Source organism: Perca fluviatilis, chromosome 2, assembly GCF_010015445.1.
Source record: "Perca fluviatilis chromosome 2, GENO_Pfluv_1.0, whole genome shotgun sequence".
NCBI classification, from domain to species: Eukaryota; Metazoa; Chordata; class Actinopteri; order Perciformes; family Percidae; genus Perca; species Perca fluviatilis.
This window is the reverse complement of record NC_053113.1, coordinates 35,650,210-35,667,900: the sequence shown is the minus strand read 5'-3', so window position 1 is coordinate 35,667,900 and position 17,691 is coordinate 35,650,210. Positions and strand designations below refer to the sequence as shown.

General features: G+C 42.2%; 1 protein-coding gene across 3 annotated transcripts in view; it reads left to right on the top strand.

Annotated features, from left to right (window-relative positions):
• cadm1b (cell adhesion molecule 1b) overlaps window positions 1-17,691 on the top strand; it is a 172,200-nt gene that overhangs the window by 95,552 nt on the left and 58,957 nt on the right. For all 3 annotated transcript variants that reach the window (XM_039783077.1, XM_039783068.1, XM_039783086.1), the window contains exon 2: window positions 15,213-15,233. In XM_039783077.1, the coding sequence (XP_039639011.1) occupies window positions 15,213-15,233 (21 nt within the window). The remainder of the gene's footprint in view (window positions 1-15,212; window positions 15,234-17,691) is intronic.

Genomic DNA, 17,691 nt, shown 5'->3' with positions numbered 1-17,691 from the left:
TTGGGGGGCACATGAAGATTAAAGGAGGTAACTTTTAACCAATGGGAGCTGAAATAACGGTGACAGAAAAACACAACAACAGGGATTGTGGGGGAAATGCATCAAAGGCAGCAGAGGAAATGAGGAGTTAGAAACGGTTTGATTTACAATAAAGATGCATAAATTCCCCTAACAAGGCTTCCTTTTAAAGTCTTGACCAACCGTTGTTAACCCACGGACACCAAGGCACAACAGTCAGTTTTTTAGGAGACGTTTAGATAGTTTTAGTCAAAGCCAGCAGGTCTCTGCGCAGGATGGAGGCAGAAGCCAGTTTCCGGCTGTTACTAGTCTTGAAGGGTCACCCAAATGACAAAAAAAACAACACTTTTACCCCTGGGGGTTTCTAGCCATTTAGTTTTTATTTAGTTTTTATTTAGTTAGAATTTGCGAAGGTTTTCTAACTTTTCTAAGTTCCGCCCCAAAAGTGAATACAATTTTGTTTGTGGTGGTCACAGAAAATTATATTTAACCCTCATGTTGTCCTCGGGTCAAATTTGACCCGTTTCCAAAGTTTCTATATCATAAATTTGGGTTTCTTTTAACCAAATTGCCCCAAAATAACATGGATGGTTCCATAAGACAGGACTCTTCACAAAGGAAATTAAGGATCAGATCTCTATTTTCATAGAATTTTGGGTGTTGTATTCAATTTTATAGCATTATCCTGACTAAACTTTGACAGATCTGTGATTATCCATTACCTTCATTCCTCTGATCTTAACCATAAGTCAAAATCATTCATAATTTCTGCTTTTTTCTTACACAAAAATTAGAAAATTTCATATAAATGAGGTTTATTGACCATGAATTCCAAAAAATAAGTCTAACACTAGTGCAAATAAATAGGTCTAGTGGTGAATATACTGGTGTTAATGGGAAAAGGTGCCAAAAACTTTGAAATAAGCAACAAAAAAAACAAAAAAAAAGAAGAAGCAAGCATAACGTGGGGAAAAAGCAACACAAACGTAAAAAGAGTGTTCATTTTGACCCGGGAGGACAACACAAGGGTTAAAACGGTTTTCAATTTTGAACAAATTGATCAGTTTTCATTGGAACTGATCATACAGGAGAAAATAGTTTTTATAATGTAAATTTTCCAGCCCAGAGTCCCCAGCTGATAACATCAACAGTGGGCGACTCCACAGCTCACCATTTACGTCCAGTGTCAACATTCAGCACCTCAAAAGAGCAGTGTGTACCAAGTAGGATACTGTTTGGGACAACCACTTGAGGTGGCACCAAATATGCCATCTCCAACAGACTGAATGGACTGATGGACCCAAGCGACTGGAGACCATTGTGGTCAACTTTTCCACAGGCAAGCCAGTCCATCCTTAAGTTACGGCTGCAAGAAAGGCTGCCGAGGGCATTGCAAAGGCAAGAAAGCCTCCAAACAAACTAACTGAAATAGTTTGAAGTAAATCTTTGTGTTTGACACCGTCTTTTTAAGTGAAGTTGTTACGGTCATATTGAATATCGGTCTAGGCCTACTCTTTATAGTCACTTTATTGCCAGTGTTAATGAATAAAAGGATTACGTGTTTAAAACTCTACACAACCTGCATGCAACAGACATGATATTATAATGTCTAGCCTAGGTTCTCAGATACTCTGATTTCCTTCTTCAATGTCACTGAATTCCCCATTAACTATTAACCTACAGAGTTTATGATGCTGTGCGTGGTACCATTGTAATCCTTGACCATCATAACATAGGGGTAGACATCACCTATTCTGTGTTGTGATGTTTGGTTCAATAGATATGATGCAAATTACATAATACGGGCATGGCGGAAAGTAAAACGTTTTTGCGATGGCTCCGTTTCTGAAAATGTTCAGGGCCCCAAACTAGCACTTGCACTTCATGCATTTATAAAAAGGTGAACATAATGTTCACATATCACCTGTACTATAAAAGGAAATTTCCGATTTTTGAAAATTAGTACTCACAGTTACAGCAACAGTTTTCACACCAACAATGTGGCAACATTTCTCGACACAGCTATGCAACGAGGTCTAGGGACGGCACGCAACGCTGGTCGTACAAGCTGTGTGGAAGAGGTGAGAAGATGCTTTAACATCAGATGCTTTAAATCCAGCTTTTCATAAAACGTCACAGTAAAATGTACAGAAAAGGACACTACTTTTCAGATACGTAGTAACATGAGTAAGTGTATAGGTTCTCACTGGAGGAAGGACTGGCTTTTACGTCCTAGTGCTAACCCTGTCCATATGTAGTTTCCATGTCTTGTTTGCCTACAATTTTCTCAGCGGGTTGGAGCATATCCAATGATGAAGCAGTAAGTCAAACAAATGAACTTGGAAAAGCTTGTTTGCTTTTGACTTACTACTTCTAGACATGTTCTCCCTTTGATCACACTGGTTTCTGCTGGTTTCTCCCACACTCAACAAACATACAATCACAGGAAGTGGAGAGTAAATTGCCCGTTGGTACAAATGCGAATGTGGACCCCTGCAAGTCACTAAGGCTAATTGGAATCCAAATATAGAATAATAAACCCGCGCTATGCCCACACCACTGGTCGGCCATTGTTATACCTCCTCGGGGACGAGTTTGAATGCCGGCACCAGTCAGGCTCATAGCGGTTCTGCTTTTTGTGTTTGAGTTTGCGTGTGCGTTTCTGGCCTGTCAGTGTGGCGCATCAGCAGTCGTAACAGGCGGTCCCAGTGGAGGGCGGACTGACAGGTAGGTAATGATCAAAGAGTCTGTTTCCTGTGTTTCATGTTGGGCTCAGAGAGAGAGAAAGAGACACACACACACACACACACACACACACACACACACACACACACACACACACACACACACACACACACACACACACACACACACACACACACACACACACACACACACACACACACACTGTACTGCTGGTGCCTCTTCTGGTTGCAGATAGCACTCACTCGTCTTCACACGTGCGTATGCATACACGTGCGAGCACAAACTTTTAGTCATTTTGAGACCACTCACATTAACAGCTACTAACACATTTCTCACATTCAGCCTCACTCTCCGCCGTGCCACACTCCCTCCCTTCTAATAAATCGCTGAACTCTTTCCGCCTGCACGCAGACTTTCAGTCATCTCAAACTGTCATCTGGACAGTATCGCACATCTATAAAATATTAACCTGAAGGGGAGACACAGGCAAAGCCACCCAGTCTCTCTCCAATTCGGCCCTCCATCCCTCCCCCAGTAAGCAGGACTATCTCTCTGACTCAGGTGCCAGCCCACTTACAGATATCTTACCCTCAATCTTGTGTCCACAGTTGCCAGTGGCTGTGTGGACGGGTTTGTACTCCGCTCTGCTCTGTTCAGCCTGCCAGTTCCTGTTTAATCAATTGGAGCAATTCAGATTGTATTTGAGAAAGGCCAAATCTCATCTCAGGTTGGATGTTGTTGGAAATGAAGTGCATCCTTGAGGATGGCTGTAAAAACAGCTTCACTTTATCTGGAAGATTAAAACTTCAGGGTCACGGTAATCTGTCTTAATGAAACTGTCAAGTAATCCGAGAATCTGTAAACTGTGTGTGTCACGCCGGCGTTTTCGGGCGCTCGCTTGTGTGCATGTGTGTGTTTTTGAACCGACTGAATTTATACATGCTTTTTAAATTACTGATTGACAGACTAGAGGGATATGTGATTGAAATGAGAGGTACATTAACTAGCAATTAACCAATGTTAAGGTAATTACGTAGCCAATCAAATAAAACTACTCAAAGCATGAAGAGCTCATTTAATCACCGATAAGAACTACTCCTTTTTGCACTCTTAGCCATCTTAATTTTGCAGGAAATTTCTTTTGTACAGGAGGCTCTGTTTATTCACACCTTTGCGCCGCCAGCCTCGGCATGGCAAGACTCAATAGGCCTTTTCTTCATACAGACTTCAAACATCAACCTGAACTCTCCCCGTACACCTGAGTGTACAAATGCACTATTAAGAACAGGTATTGATCTATGCTGAAAAAACATGGTGGCTATTAAAGAAGAAGACATTCTGCGAAACCTTTATCCAGTTTCAAAATAGATTAACAGAAAATAGGTCATGCACATGCAGAATTGTGCTTAATTGCACACGCACATAACATATGTTGTGTGCACAGTAAAATATGGAAATATTCTATTCTATTCCATCATTTCCCTCAAAATGCAGCCTGGCGTATTTGGGATTTTTGGAAAATATGGGAACTTCTCTAGATTTTGGCGGCCCTAACTGTCGGGACAGTGGGATTGAAGAAGTTAGATAGTTTAAAGATCCCTCTGTAATCCCTTGATCATCGGTTGAACATAAAATGTATCTGGCTAAGTTCTTTCCATTGCATTAAGTGAAGCCAAGCTCACAAGATGTTCTGAAGCCTGTGCTGGGCTAATTAGTTGCAGTTTGTATTTGACCTTAGTTATTCTCTTTTGCCTCAAAATGGTTTATCATTTCAGTTGATAAAGCTGATGGCGCCTATAGACTGTGCGGTAAGTTTACAAGTTCATTGCACGTTACACTGTGTTTTAAAAAGTCTTAATTGCATTCTGTCAGACTGTACGACATGACAGGATATATATTTGATATATTGTATACATACACTGACTGAGTCCAATTAATTAGGCACACCTCGAACAATCTAAAATAGCTGCTGTGCTATAAAGTCTACTTTTATAATGCATTTAATGTTAGTAGTTTGTTAATTGTCATGGAGTTGTTAATACCGGTAATATGTTTTAGCATTGAGGTCATGGTTGGTGATGGTGTTGTACTGGACTACATTATATGGGTGTTTTTAATATTCTGCTCCCCTCATAGATGTAAATACGGAGGACAAAAAATTAGAAACACCTCTTACTAGGACAGTACAACACCACCTTTAATTATCACCTCAAACATATAGTTGGAGGCCTGTTTACACTTTTCTGACAATTTCACAAAACAGATGCAAGCATCGGAAAAACCTCAAAAGAAGAGGAGGGGAGATTGTGAAGCTGATTGGGGAAAGAGGGCAACATGGAATGCAGATTTTTGCAAAGGGAGTTGAGGTAAATGATTTATTTTTAGCCATAGCGTTACGCTAACTAGCCCGTGTACTCTGAAGTTGGTTGTTTTGTACTGGACATGTGGCTTGGTTCTATAGTCACATGGTGACAATTTTGGGCCTCACTCTCGAGCTCTAAATCAGCTGTTGGTTGACAAGTCTCAGTGCAATCCAAGATCACCATTTTTGATTGACGACTAAAGATTTCATCACATTTGCTGCAGTTTTGTAACTACCTAGCAGAATTTCGGGAGTAGGGCCACACCCAAACCCTCTCCGCTCATTCACTCTTGCATTCTGCACCCCTATTGTTTTCTTCCTCTCCTTAATGTCCTAAGGGGGTCTGTTGTGCTACGGCGTTTTCCATACCGAAGTTTCCCCACAACGCAAAAGGATAACCACAGTCAACTTCACGCCTTGTACTCCAATCATCTTTTATTAATACATTGTATAAACCTATCTGGTTGATGGTATGGTCCTTGCTAGTGAAATGATCATTAGAAACTGTTTGCCTGTGAGTTTTGGAATGTTGGTAGGACAAAATAGTAAATTTGAAGATCTTGTCTTGGGGGGGGAATTATAAGAACCATTTTTCACTTTTTTTCTGACATTTAACAGACTAAAATTCGTAATCAGTTAATCCAGAAAATATTAATTAAATTAATTGCTTATCAACATAATCGTAAGTTGCAGCCCTACTTCAGACTGAGACTTTCCTAGTGAAAACTGACAAAAATGTAGTCTATGAAATGTTATTTACTCGCAGTTAAATAAGCCACTCTGTTGCCTTAAAATTGGTTATTACCACAGGTAATACAATATACGCCTTTATTGATCCCCAGAGGGGACATTCAGTTATTGCAGCAGCATAAGGACATTATAAGTACAGATAAATAGTAAAAACTAAATAATAAAAAAAGGTATATAAAACTGAAATAATAATAGAAGTAAAAATAGAAATAGACAATAGCAATTAAAGACAACATAACAAGATAAATGACAGTGGTGTGACGTGTAGTAGCAGCAAAGTAAGTAGGTCTAGTACTTTACATGTAAACAGAGCACCAGACTAATATACAACATGATTAAGTAATGCTATAGTGTTCATCTGTAACTAAGGTCGTAAACTGTTTTAAAGCAAGAAGAGTGAAAACATGTCCTTTCCTAAAGCTGCTGTTGCCTACTGTATCACGTGCGGGTCCGTCTTCCTCTTCCACAGAGGGCTTGTCAATAAACAGCAGTGAAGCCGAGGCTGACCCGTTTTTACACACCCGAGGCTGGCAGCTGATCCCTCTGAAAACCAACTGAATCTCTGTAAAGGGGGATGTGTAGCTGGCAAGCATGGAAAGCTTCAAATGATTGATAGCCATTTGTTTTGCCTGCTTAATACAACATAAACTCTCCAGCGATTCATCACCAGAGTGAGGGTTTTCCACAGTGCCTCTGCAAAGCCCACTAAAAAATAATTCATTTTCTGCGAGCTACGAGCCAGGCACTAATGTTAAATATTCATGCGGGTCCAGTCTAAATGATGTGGCCATTGGCACACAGTTAGAGCACACTCTGTGGAAGGGAGGAAATGTCAAGCTGTGAATAAATGAAAGCAGTGAAGCCGTATATTACCCTGACATTGCGAATTTACTATAGTTGCCATTTTTTTGTACGGCCACTTCAAATAGATCTCTTTTATAATCAATACACTCCGTAAAACATCCAGCATATTGCCACGTCGGCAATAATCTGGACTCCTTGTGTTTGTTCATCCTTTATTCACCGTTTGGGTTTGTTGCCTAATTTGTGCCTCATCAATGTTAACTGGAGGTGCTATTTCTGTCGTAATAGTCGGCGTGTTCGGTGAAACAGACTATCAAAGCCACTATAAGTTGACTCTCTTCAAAGATGTCGATGCGCTGCGAGCACCTCTCGTCACACGAGATCAATATGGCTTGCGCCCATGCAGCTGTTAGGGTTTCATTCGTATTGACCGCCACATCAGTCAACCGCGTTCGTTTCTGAGACGTTTTCACAGCAAGGACACGCTGAGACAGAAAAGATGTTTTCACGGTCGCACATGAATTGTTTTTGAGACGTTATAGGTCATCTTCTGCCATGATATCAGCAAGCACAGTGGAGGGAAAGGGCAAACTATAATAGAACGTACTGGGTTGAGTATCCAGTTACAGGAGAAGTCAAATAGAGAGCATAATGTCCGCTGTGCATCATTTGGATGGAATGGGGGAATGTTAAATGGCCTCATATTGACAGACACACACTACCAGTATTCATTTTTATCGCACACATATGCATCTGCCGCTCACATTCACACACACACACACACGTTTCCTCCTGCAGTCTCTGACTAATGAGGCCTGGGGCTGGAGATGGTTCCATCAACGAACTTCCCCCTCTTTCTCTCTCTCTAACACACACACACACACACACACACACACACACACACACGCGCACAAGCTCGTTCTCTTTCCTCTCTCAAACGTGCGCCTGATTGATAGCAGTGATTTGACTGAGAAAAGGGAAATGGGAAATTGAAAAATGGTGGAAGAAGATTGGAAACAACGTGCTGATTATAAACTCTGTGAGGAAACAAAAGGCCTTCCCTCTGCCTTTTTTCTTAGCAAGAAGGTAGCAGGTGTGTGTCTGACAGGTGCCTGATTGAGGCGCACAAAAGACATTACAACTGCAAACAAATGGACGTGTTTAGCGTCCCCCGGATGCAGTTAACGTTTTGGGCTGATAGATGTGATTATGAGTATATGAGCAGTGGCAGCCACAGAATGGGCCCAGGTGTTAGGGAGAGTGGAGCAGAAAAGGAGGCATGTTATTGTTGTGATGATAATAATCCATCCATACAATTAATGGTATGTCATCCCCCAAGGGTCATCAGCCTCGGAGGATGTATTTAACAGGTCTCATATTGAAATAATAGAGCCTCTCTTGGCTGGAGACAGATACACAGTGGGTGCGAGACCACACAGATTTATCATCATGAGGGGTAGAAAAAAAACAAAAAAACAAAAACAGAACAACAATCATTGCGTTCTAAATCCACTGATTTACAAAATGGCCTCAATTACCTCGACGCCATCGCCATCTATTTTGGTCCTTTTGTGTTTACCTGCTCATGTTTCAGGATAATAAACAATAGCACTTTTATAACTGTGGGAATAAATTAGGCCACCTCCTTGTGAAATTTGTGTATTCCATAAATGAGGGAGCGTCTTGGCCGAGGCCCCGGTGGTTTAATATTCTCTGAGAGCTTCCAGACAGTGAGTGGTGGTGCAGCAGCTGTCTCTTGACCCTGCTGGACCCCCCACTTACCCCTCTGACCACCTCCTTTCCAGCGGGCAGGCTGTGGCGATGACAAGCCTGTCAGAAGCTTCTCCTAATGTCCTAATTACCCCTCACACACACACACACGCACGCACGCACGCACGCGCACACTGTGCAGATGTATGCACATTCATAGTGAGTAAGCAGATATGCTGGCAGACAGGCTAAGAAAGCACACACACACATTGCTTCTGTGAGCATTGCTCATGTAAGCTTTCTTGGCAAAATACCATACTATAGGTGAGGCATTACAGCGTCTCCAGAATAGCAAAAATCCCTCCCTCAAGACTCCTTGGAGGCTTTGATTCGAATCGTTCTGCGTGTGTTTTGATCCGGGCATGGCTCTGTGTTGAATCAGAGCTTCGGTTTCTCTCCTGTGGTAACAAACGCAGCACTCCTGCCGCAACTTTTCCTTCAAAAAAAAAAAAAAAAAAAAAGTTGAAAAAAAACAAAACAAAGACCAGGGCTGAAAAAGAGGCTTCGCAGCAGTGCCTGCTGCCTCTGAGGAGACAAATAACAAAAAGATGCAGCGTCACCCAAAATAGACAATCCGAATGAGATGTGTCACTCTGCCAGAGGTTAAGCTTTGCCTCGGCTTTAAGCTAGAATCTCTCTCTCTGCTGCATTGGTTTTTGGGTGCGGAGCACACTGCCGCCGCAGCACTTAAGTCCATGCTCAGTCAACCAGTCTTGTTAACATAACAGAGTGAATGATTGTGCCTCGTAAGAAAAAAAAAAAAGGAAATCATTGTACCTCCCAGCGAATGCAGTTGGTTGGTGATTTATAGACCTCTGGAGTGACTGCATTTGGCACAATCAGCATTACTTAAAAAGTGTTACCATAATGCTCTTCCTGCCTCATATTATGATGATTTGAGACATCCTAGCCTCGTTAGTACGGTAGTTTTATTGGGCCAAATTACCATAGATAGATGTGTCAACGAAATATGAAGCAACCTTCTTGCAAGAGTCTTTAAAGAAAAAAAAAAAAAAAAAAGATTTCGCTTTTATTTTTATTTTTTTATTTTGATGCCATTTTATTTGTGTAACAGGGAGAGCTCTGTGTCTGTCATGTGAGGCTGTGTGGAACAGCAGCCTGGCATCTACAGTAGTCAGAAATGTGTTAGCGTTCGCTTTTTTCTTGACACCACTGCGAGAGCCGAACGCTACCTGAGCTGTCATTAAAGCGGCTGGTGGCTGTTTGCAGCTTCTTTTTGTGTGTCAGCTGCAGAGACATTTTCATGTGTGTTGTGAGTGACAGGACACAAACACACACACACACACACACACACACAACTATGAGAGTACACACCTTTTTGTTTTGCTTTCAAAGGCATTACTGATGCTGAAATGTCTTAATCTTAGCCTGTATTCATAAGAACGTTCATCTCTTCTTATTAACGTGCAATTGTAGATGCCCATAGCACTTTACTAAGAGCAGGCAGGGCACCAAATTCAATATATCTGCTTTATATCTGACAGCATTTCTGAAGGATTATCCCTTAATCTCTTTGGAGTAAAAGCTGTCTTTAGCTACATGTGTCCTCCTGGCTTTAGTACAACACAAACATTCAGGTCATAGATTGGACATTTCCAAAAGCGTATCCCATTAACAGTGAGCAATTAACCACCTCTGTGGGGATACTGGCAAAATCTCCTTCTTATTGCAGTTCATGGTGCAGGAACATGCTTTGAATCTCCTGTAAACCAACCGGATTAATATTTTTCAGTCGACTGGGGAGAATTAATCCGAGTATTCCCCAGAAGTGTTTGCAGGTGAGCGTTTTTTGATATCTCACTGACAGGTAGGGCTGGATTACGCTGTACCCGAGAGCTGATAAAAATATAAGAAGCAGGTCAAGTCTGTGAATAAAATGCGACTTACTGAATAATGCACAAAACTGCAATGTTTCACAGGATAACAGAAACAAGACATTACAGGCACAAATGCGTCATAAGTTACTCAACAGTGGCTGCCCTCCACTAATAAGCATGGAAGTTAATTAAGGACTTATTGCTTGTAGCTTGAAAAACAAAAATCACTCAAGGTCACTAAAGCCTGGTTCACACGGGACAATTTTAAAATTGTCGGACGATTTTCCAATCCTGAGAGACCCCACACACGGCGATAAAAAAATCACGGGTCTAACAGTTTTGGTCGTACAGTGTGTGGTGCGCGAACACCGGCAAAATCAACACATCACACACGAACCGATTTGACTGCCGAGCATTCCCAGGTCAGACGGGAAATCTCGCAAAATCCCTCGAGATCAAACACGACTTCAGAGTAAACAATCATGGCGGATGCAGTGGCGATAGTTTGTAGTTTGTTTTTAACCGAAAAATGTTTTAATCAAAAGAAAAGGCGATGGTCAAAGAAGTGGAGACAACACGAGCATGGACTATACTTGCGACCTCATGATATGGAGGCGAGTTGTTGTTTTTTCTCATAGAAATGTCGTTACGTACTACACAGATTAATTACCGTTGAAATACACGGTTCATATATTCGTTTCCATGTACTCTGGTGGACTGCAGTTGTGGATGTAGTTATGCCCATCGACTTTATTGTATGCCACAGTCCACAGGCTGCGTGCTCGTTTCTCTCCGGGGGACACCACACACGAGGAGAAATCGGGCCAAAAAATCCAACATGTTGGATATCCCCGATTTGAGATCGGAGCGGTCCCGACGTCCTTCCGAGCAGACGAGAGCAGTCTTAACACACCACACACGGCAGGAATATCTGATCAGATTATTTTACGATAATCGGAGCATCCTTAAGATTGTCGGGAGGGGTGAATCGGGGCTAAAATCGGCCTAATTATCCTGCCGTCTGAACCAGGCTTTACTAGCTCTTTCCAGAGCTTTTCCATTGTATCACACCGTCTTCATCGGCGACATCTCAGTAGTTATGGAGATGGATCTGTTGACAGCTCAGTAGCTGATTTCATCAGACTGATCTCATAAAGTGGCGTATGTATGACGCGCCAATTCGTATGTCATTTTGGCGTGTTATCAAGACGCATAATCGCTTTTTAGCGTGTTTATCAACGCCGTTTGGCCGCCGTTGACCTACATTACGTGTGAATTTTCGCCGTAGTGAGTAGTATGAAAGGATGTAAGTCCACAGAGGCTGGTGGGGGTGGTCGATGGGTAAAACACAGGACTTTCACCCAGGAGAGAAAAAAACGTTTCTTTGTGTTACTAAAGCCTTTCCCAATGTTCTTTTCCTAAACCCAACCTTTTTTTATTTTTTTTCACACACACACACACACACACACACACACACACACACACACACACACACACACACACACACACACACACAATGTTGTTCTCGCGATATTACGGCACGTTCTCGCGATAACACGAGGCGTGTATGTTTACATCCGCTGTATACAGCGTGGACATACATGTGGACAGCTCAAAATGCGTACGGATAACACGCCATTTGGATTTAGGAAAGTGGCGTGTATGTTTACGTTATGATGCCATGTTGGATTTCATCCATAGCACTTTTAAGACTTCTCATCAACTCAAGGTCCACAAGCTTTTTCCAGAGCTTTCAATTGTATGATCCTATCTTCATCAGCATATGGAGTAGGGCTGCTACGAATACTAATTTTTTTATTATTGATTCATTTGACAATTATTTTCTCAAGTAAATGTTGTAAAAGGTCAGAAAATTGTGAAAAGTGCCAATCAAAAATATTTAAAGCCCAAAGCGTGTTTTGTCCAACAAACAGTCCAAAAACCCAAAGGTATTCAGTTCGCTGTCATAGGAGACAAAGAAAACCAGAAATAGTTCAATTTGATAAGCTGGAATCCGACTTTTTGACATTGGCGCTTAAAAATGACGATTAATCGGATATCAGAATTGTATGTCCATCAATGAATAATTCCAGCTCTAGTATGGAGTTTGCACAGTTGCCATGAAGATGCATATGTTGAAATGTAATAATTGCTTCTGCTGATGAAGACCTAGTGATATGATTGAATGCTCTGGGAAATGCTATTTAGTGGACCTTGAGTTGGGATAGTTTTGTTACGTCTCCAGTAATAGTTCCCATATACAAAGTAAAGGCCGTTTATTTATCTATAAGTAATGTTTGATTCACGATGCAGATTTGAAAATGAATAAGCCCTGACAATAAAAGACTCTTTTGTCTTTTTGCGGGGACAGCCAAAACTCTTTGATCGGTTTCGTTTGCGAAATTCCTGACCTCAAAAGTCGTCGTGTGTATATTGGGTCCACTCTGCAGGAGCTCGCTTCTCCATCCGATTTCCTTGAAAAGAAAAAGTTTGAAGCCCACCTCTGATCCCTCTAATTAAATGAAAACACAGTGGGCTACACACAGTGAGACAGCATCGCTTCACACACACACACACACACACAAAAGGTAACCAATGCGGAGCTCTATGGGGAACTACACAGAGTTCCAGCATCCATCTCCGTTGTGCCCTGTTATGCAGTGCGATCACACACTAGGTTGACATGCAACACGCTGCAGATCATGAGCATAAATAAGCAAGGGAATGTTTTACCTGAAAGGAAGAACATTAATTCAAAGGCATCTCACTACTACTGAGAAGAAATGTTGCCTCATTAGTGTTACCCCACTGCTTTTAGTGAGCAGGAGCGATCGAGAGAGAGAAAGAGAGAGGGGCTATGTGCCACTCTTACCACACAGACAGCCAGTCTCCTGAGATCTAAGTTTGCCTCAGAGACTCAAAAAATAGTGCAGATTATTATGGATGTGTTGGCGTGGCAATGGGTTGAACACAGATACCTGAATGCCAGAGCACCTGGAGCCTGGCGTCTTATAGACAATAGAAACATTTTATAGACAAAAAGAATACGGCCTTTTAAAATGTTCCAGAGTGCGTTTCTAGCAGGAAATGTAGCATCAATGTAAGTGGAAAGCGGGATACTTTCACTTCTCCGTTTCTGCTTCGGTTGAAAAGGAAAAGAGGTAAGGAGACAAGGACAGACATTATTTGGAGGATGGTTGGCCTGCCTGCTCTCATCCGCCGTGATTGACAGATTGGTGCAACGGCTGCGCTCGCACGGATGCCATCACATGCATTTCCCCAGAAATCTGTCTATCAGCACTGTCTAAGCAGAGCGACAGCCATGACATCTAATCACAGGCGAGCTGGCACCTCATAACTTCTACCTAATGTGCTGCAGGTAGAGAGGAGAGAAGAGGGGCACGGTTGACACGCCACAACGCTATTTATAGCCCCCTTCAGAGGCCAACCAGCAGGAAGTGGATCATACTGAAGGGTTAGGGAAGGTGTCACCGCACTATATCACGAGTGTCTCTGTTTAGATATAGGTCTCTGTTGACAAGATTAAACACTGAGATGGAACACTGGTATCAGGGCGATACATTTTTCTGGGTTACACTCCTCTAACATAAAATGAGGGCAGATATGCTAAACATACAAGATGATAATGAGTCATTTACATAATGTTGCTACATCATTATAATTACCTGGCAATTAAAGCAGCTCAAAAGCCTCATTATGAGCTGTCCTGAGGGCCGGTTGGACCGGGACGCATACGGTGCGTTGTGCTCATTCAAGCTTCGAGTTTGAGTCTGGCTATCAAGCTCGCGGCCTCTTTTTTTTTTTTTTTTTTTTTTTTTTTTTCAAATCACAGCAGATTTCAGCAGAAGCAGAATTGCCCCAGAAGTCTCATTATGTTGAATGATCGCATAATAAAAGACAAAGTTTTGACTGACACTTGAAAGTTTTTAAAGAAGCACAGGCTTAAGCCGTGTGAGAGATTTGCAGCAGGCTCCTGGACAATGTTCAAAACTTGTTTCTCCTCCTGTGCGATTTGTCACTCACACCTCTTTTGTCCTGAGGGAATTGCTGACACGTTGAAAATGCACAAAGGAGTATAACAAGGACATGTGTCATACCTTAGGCCCTTATTACGCCCGCAATGACAAGTGAGACAAGCAGTCACTTCAACAGACTGTATGCTCGCCACTGAAGCCCACATTGCTCTCAGCCGGAGTGAAGGAGCTCCAAAAAACGTGTGAAATGTCAATATAATAAAAGATGGCGTGTGAAATATAAAAATGTAGATATGGATGTGCAGCAATGAGCAACGGAGGAGGTGTGTGTGTGTGTGTGTGAGTGAGTGAGAGAGAGAGGGGATGGAGGGGGTAGTTTATGAATAGCAGACAATGAATGATGGAAGCTCTCCCGAGGGTGCAGGCCCTGAGCACTGCTGCGGGGAGACTTGGGAACACTCCAGTCTCCCATGCCCTGCGAGATGCCAGTTTGGGTGGGCACCGTTCCGAATGGGTGCTCTATTCTCCAGGATACATCGCAGGGTCCTAGGGGAGCGCCTCCAGGCAGTGGCTGCTCTAGAGCGGAGCTGGCTGGAATCTCAATCAGGGGGACATGAGGGGGAGAAAACAGAGTCCACACATTCCCTCGGTTACTCCATATTAATATGACGCTGGATGAAGAGAGAAAAATGGCTCATTACGTCGGGGATCGTACACACCTGTGGCAAAATAGAATGCCTGGATTGTAAAGAAATTACTCATTATGATGCCTTTTGTAGTTCTCTTAATTGGTGGAAAATTACACAAATATCAAGCTTGAATTTAATGAATTTCAACAGCCCTATTTATCGCTTATGAATGAGTTTTTTTTGTTACCAGTGTAATATGGCTCTCTGCTTGCATCCTGTCTGCTCACAACCTGTCTGTTTTTCTCTCTCCCTCTTCTGCTGTCGTCCTGCGCTGCAACAGGAGCTGCTGAAACCGTGACAGGTACGCTTTCTTTTATGCTACCTGCTGTTCATTTGGAAGTGCTCGCTTCTGTCTGTGTCTGGTGATTGGCTGTCCATCGCAGTCTGTTCATCTGTGCATATTTACATGAATGGTTGGTTATGTTGGCGTTTTCTTTTTCCAGGATTGGAGGAGAGAGCCACACACACTCACACAATGCAGATCCGCGTTTTATTCTTAATTCCCAAATCAACATTTCGCCACATGTAATGGCAGATTTCATTTTGTTTTCAGACTACTTGGTTGCCACTGAAGTTTGTTTTTAATTAGCTTTTTTTTTTTACTAGGATATAAGATGCTAGGAGGTGCACTTTACCAATTGTGATTGTACCAACAGCACAAATAAACACCACTGGCTATAACTAGGCTCTCTCTCCTTATGAAAACATAAAGACGTTTCTACAGCAGCTCTGAGAGGCCGCACAGCTGTTTTGAGCTAAATGCTAACATGTTTAGCAGGTGTAATGGTCACCATATTCACCATCTTATGTGTGTGTTAGCGTGCTGAGATTTGCAAATTATCAATAATCACAAAGAACATAAAGTTGGTCATAAACCAAAGTTTATGGCCGTCTCCTTCCTTTCTCTGAATGTCCAGCTGCAAACTCACACCTCACTAGAAGAGGTGAACTAACTTAACTTTATTATTTTTATGTTATTTTCTTTCCAACATGGTGTGAGGTTATTGTGAATTATTGACAACCCCCCCCCCCCCACCACCACCACCACCAAACACACACACACACACACACACACACACACACACACACACGATGCACCATTACAATGTGGTACCCAATCATTACTTTTAACATTAGTTCTCCGGTGGAACAGCCTTATTTTCAAGTGATGTTGTAGCATCATTATACAATCAGTTCCACTGAGTTTATAAAAGAGCTCGTTTTTTTCGGTAGAAAAAAATAAATTAATTAATTAAAAAAAATAAAATAAAAAAGACGGTCAAATTAGTGGGTATGAATATTTTGAAACCTCCCCGTGCAAAGGGTCTAGGAGAAAGGGCAGGGCGCTTGTATACCCCGAGACCCTTGTGAACATCCTTAAAACAGCATTTCATCACAAGGATCAGGGTTTAATGACTGAGCTGGATAAAGCCGCGCAGCAGTGAAAAGGCAGCATCAGAGAACTTTTATTGTTAATGACTGGCTAGAGTCCTGGTTGTTCCTTGAAAAAGGACACGACTGCTGCAGACAGCGGTGACTCGAGGGAGAGGAATTGGGGGCTGGCTGTCCTGCCTTTTGCTGCTACTCCCTTTCATGTCTTTTTGATGTGAAAACAAGAGAGAAAAGTTCAAAGAGGGAACCAGCTTGATTCAAAAGGTGCCTGTCTCCAAACTTCTTGCTAGAGGAGCCGGTCTGCTAATATTTCCTGATTTTGTCAACTTTTTTTTTTGTTTTTTGGGGAGCCTCCATGCCAGATACTTGATGCCAGATTGTACATCCCCTCAGAGAGAGAGCACAGACTTTTGAAGGTCTGTATTTCCCTTTGACTGTTTCATTCAGTATGTGGTGATGCAGGAACAGGAGGGCAGCCATGTGTAGAGATACAGGCACTTTACTCTTCCAGACAGCTGCTGGAATGAGTGTGAATTTATCAGCCAGTCATCTGTGCCATGCCTCTGCCCACTCCCCCTCCATCCCCACCCACCACCCAGAATTAATGACTGCCTCTCCTCATTCGCACCCAATCATGACCAGGATGCCGAGGCAATTGAAAATGTTTACTCCGATTGCAAAAACCCTCCATGTTCCACAAAGTGGCCTGTTTTCACTTTGATGGGATTGCTAATCACAGCGACGTTATTTATGTGTGTTTTGAATTGGAGATGAGCCTCGGCTAGGATATTGGAGGGGGACCAACCTTGCTTGGGGGCTGCTAAACCTCATGGAGAATTTATCCATCGCATTCCCTTTCTCTCAGTCCAACAGATTGGGAGCAGAATAACCTTGCTTTGAGGCCGCTCTATGTTGCCGTTTTGACTGCCAAAAATAATCGTTTCACGGCGATGAAATAAAATAGACATCAAAACACTTGACATTGCTTTCGCCTCATCTTCTGCAGCACTTAGTACACATGCAGAGGAGCTCCAGCACACTTGATGTCAATACACATTTACACACTTTAGCTCTCCACATGAAGATTATTTTGATTTGATGCCCATGATTATCCCTCTTTATTTATTCAGGGTTTTTTTTCTTCATGTGGCAAGTAACTTCTCATTCCTTAATTCATTCACTAATTCAGTGTTTTACGATCAAATATGAGGCCACGCTGCTACCTGACCATGGGGAAATGATAAAATTTGGGAGAAATAGCTGAATAAATAGGATATAACTTTAAAGCCTATTAATAAAGCCTCTTATTGACTATTTGTGCATTAATACCATAGCACAGTTTGTCTATGCTTAAGTCTATCCTTCCT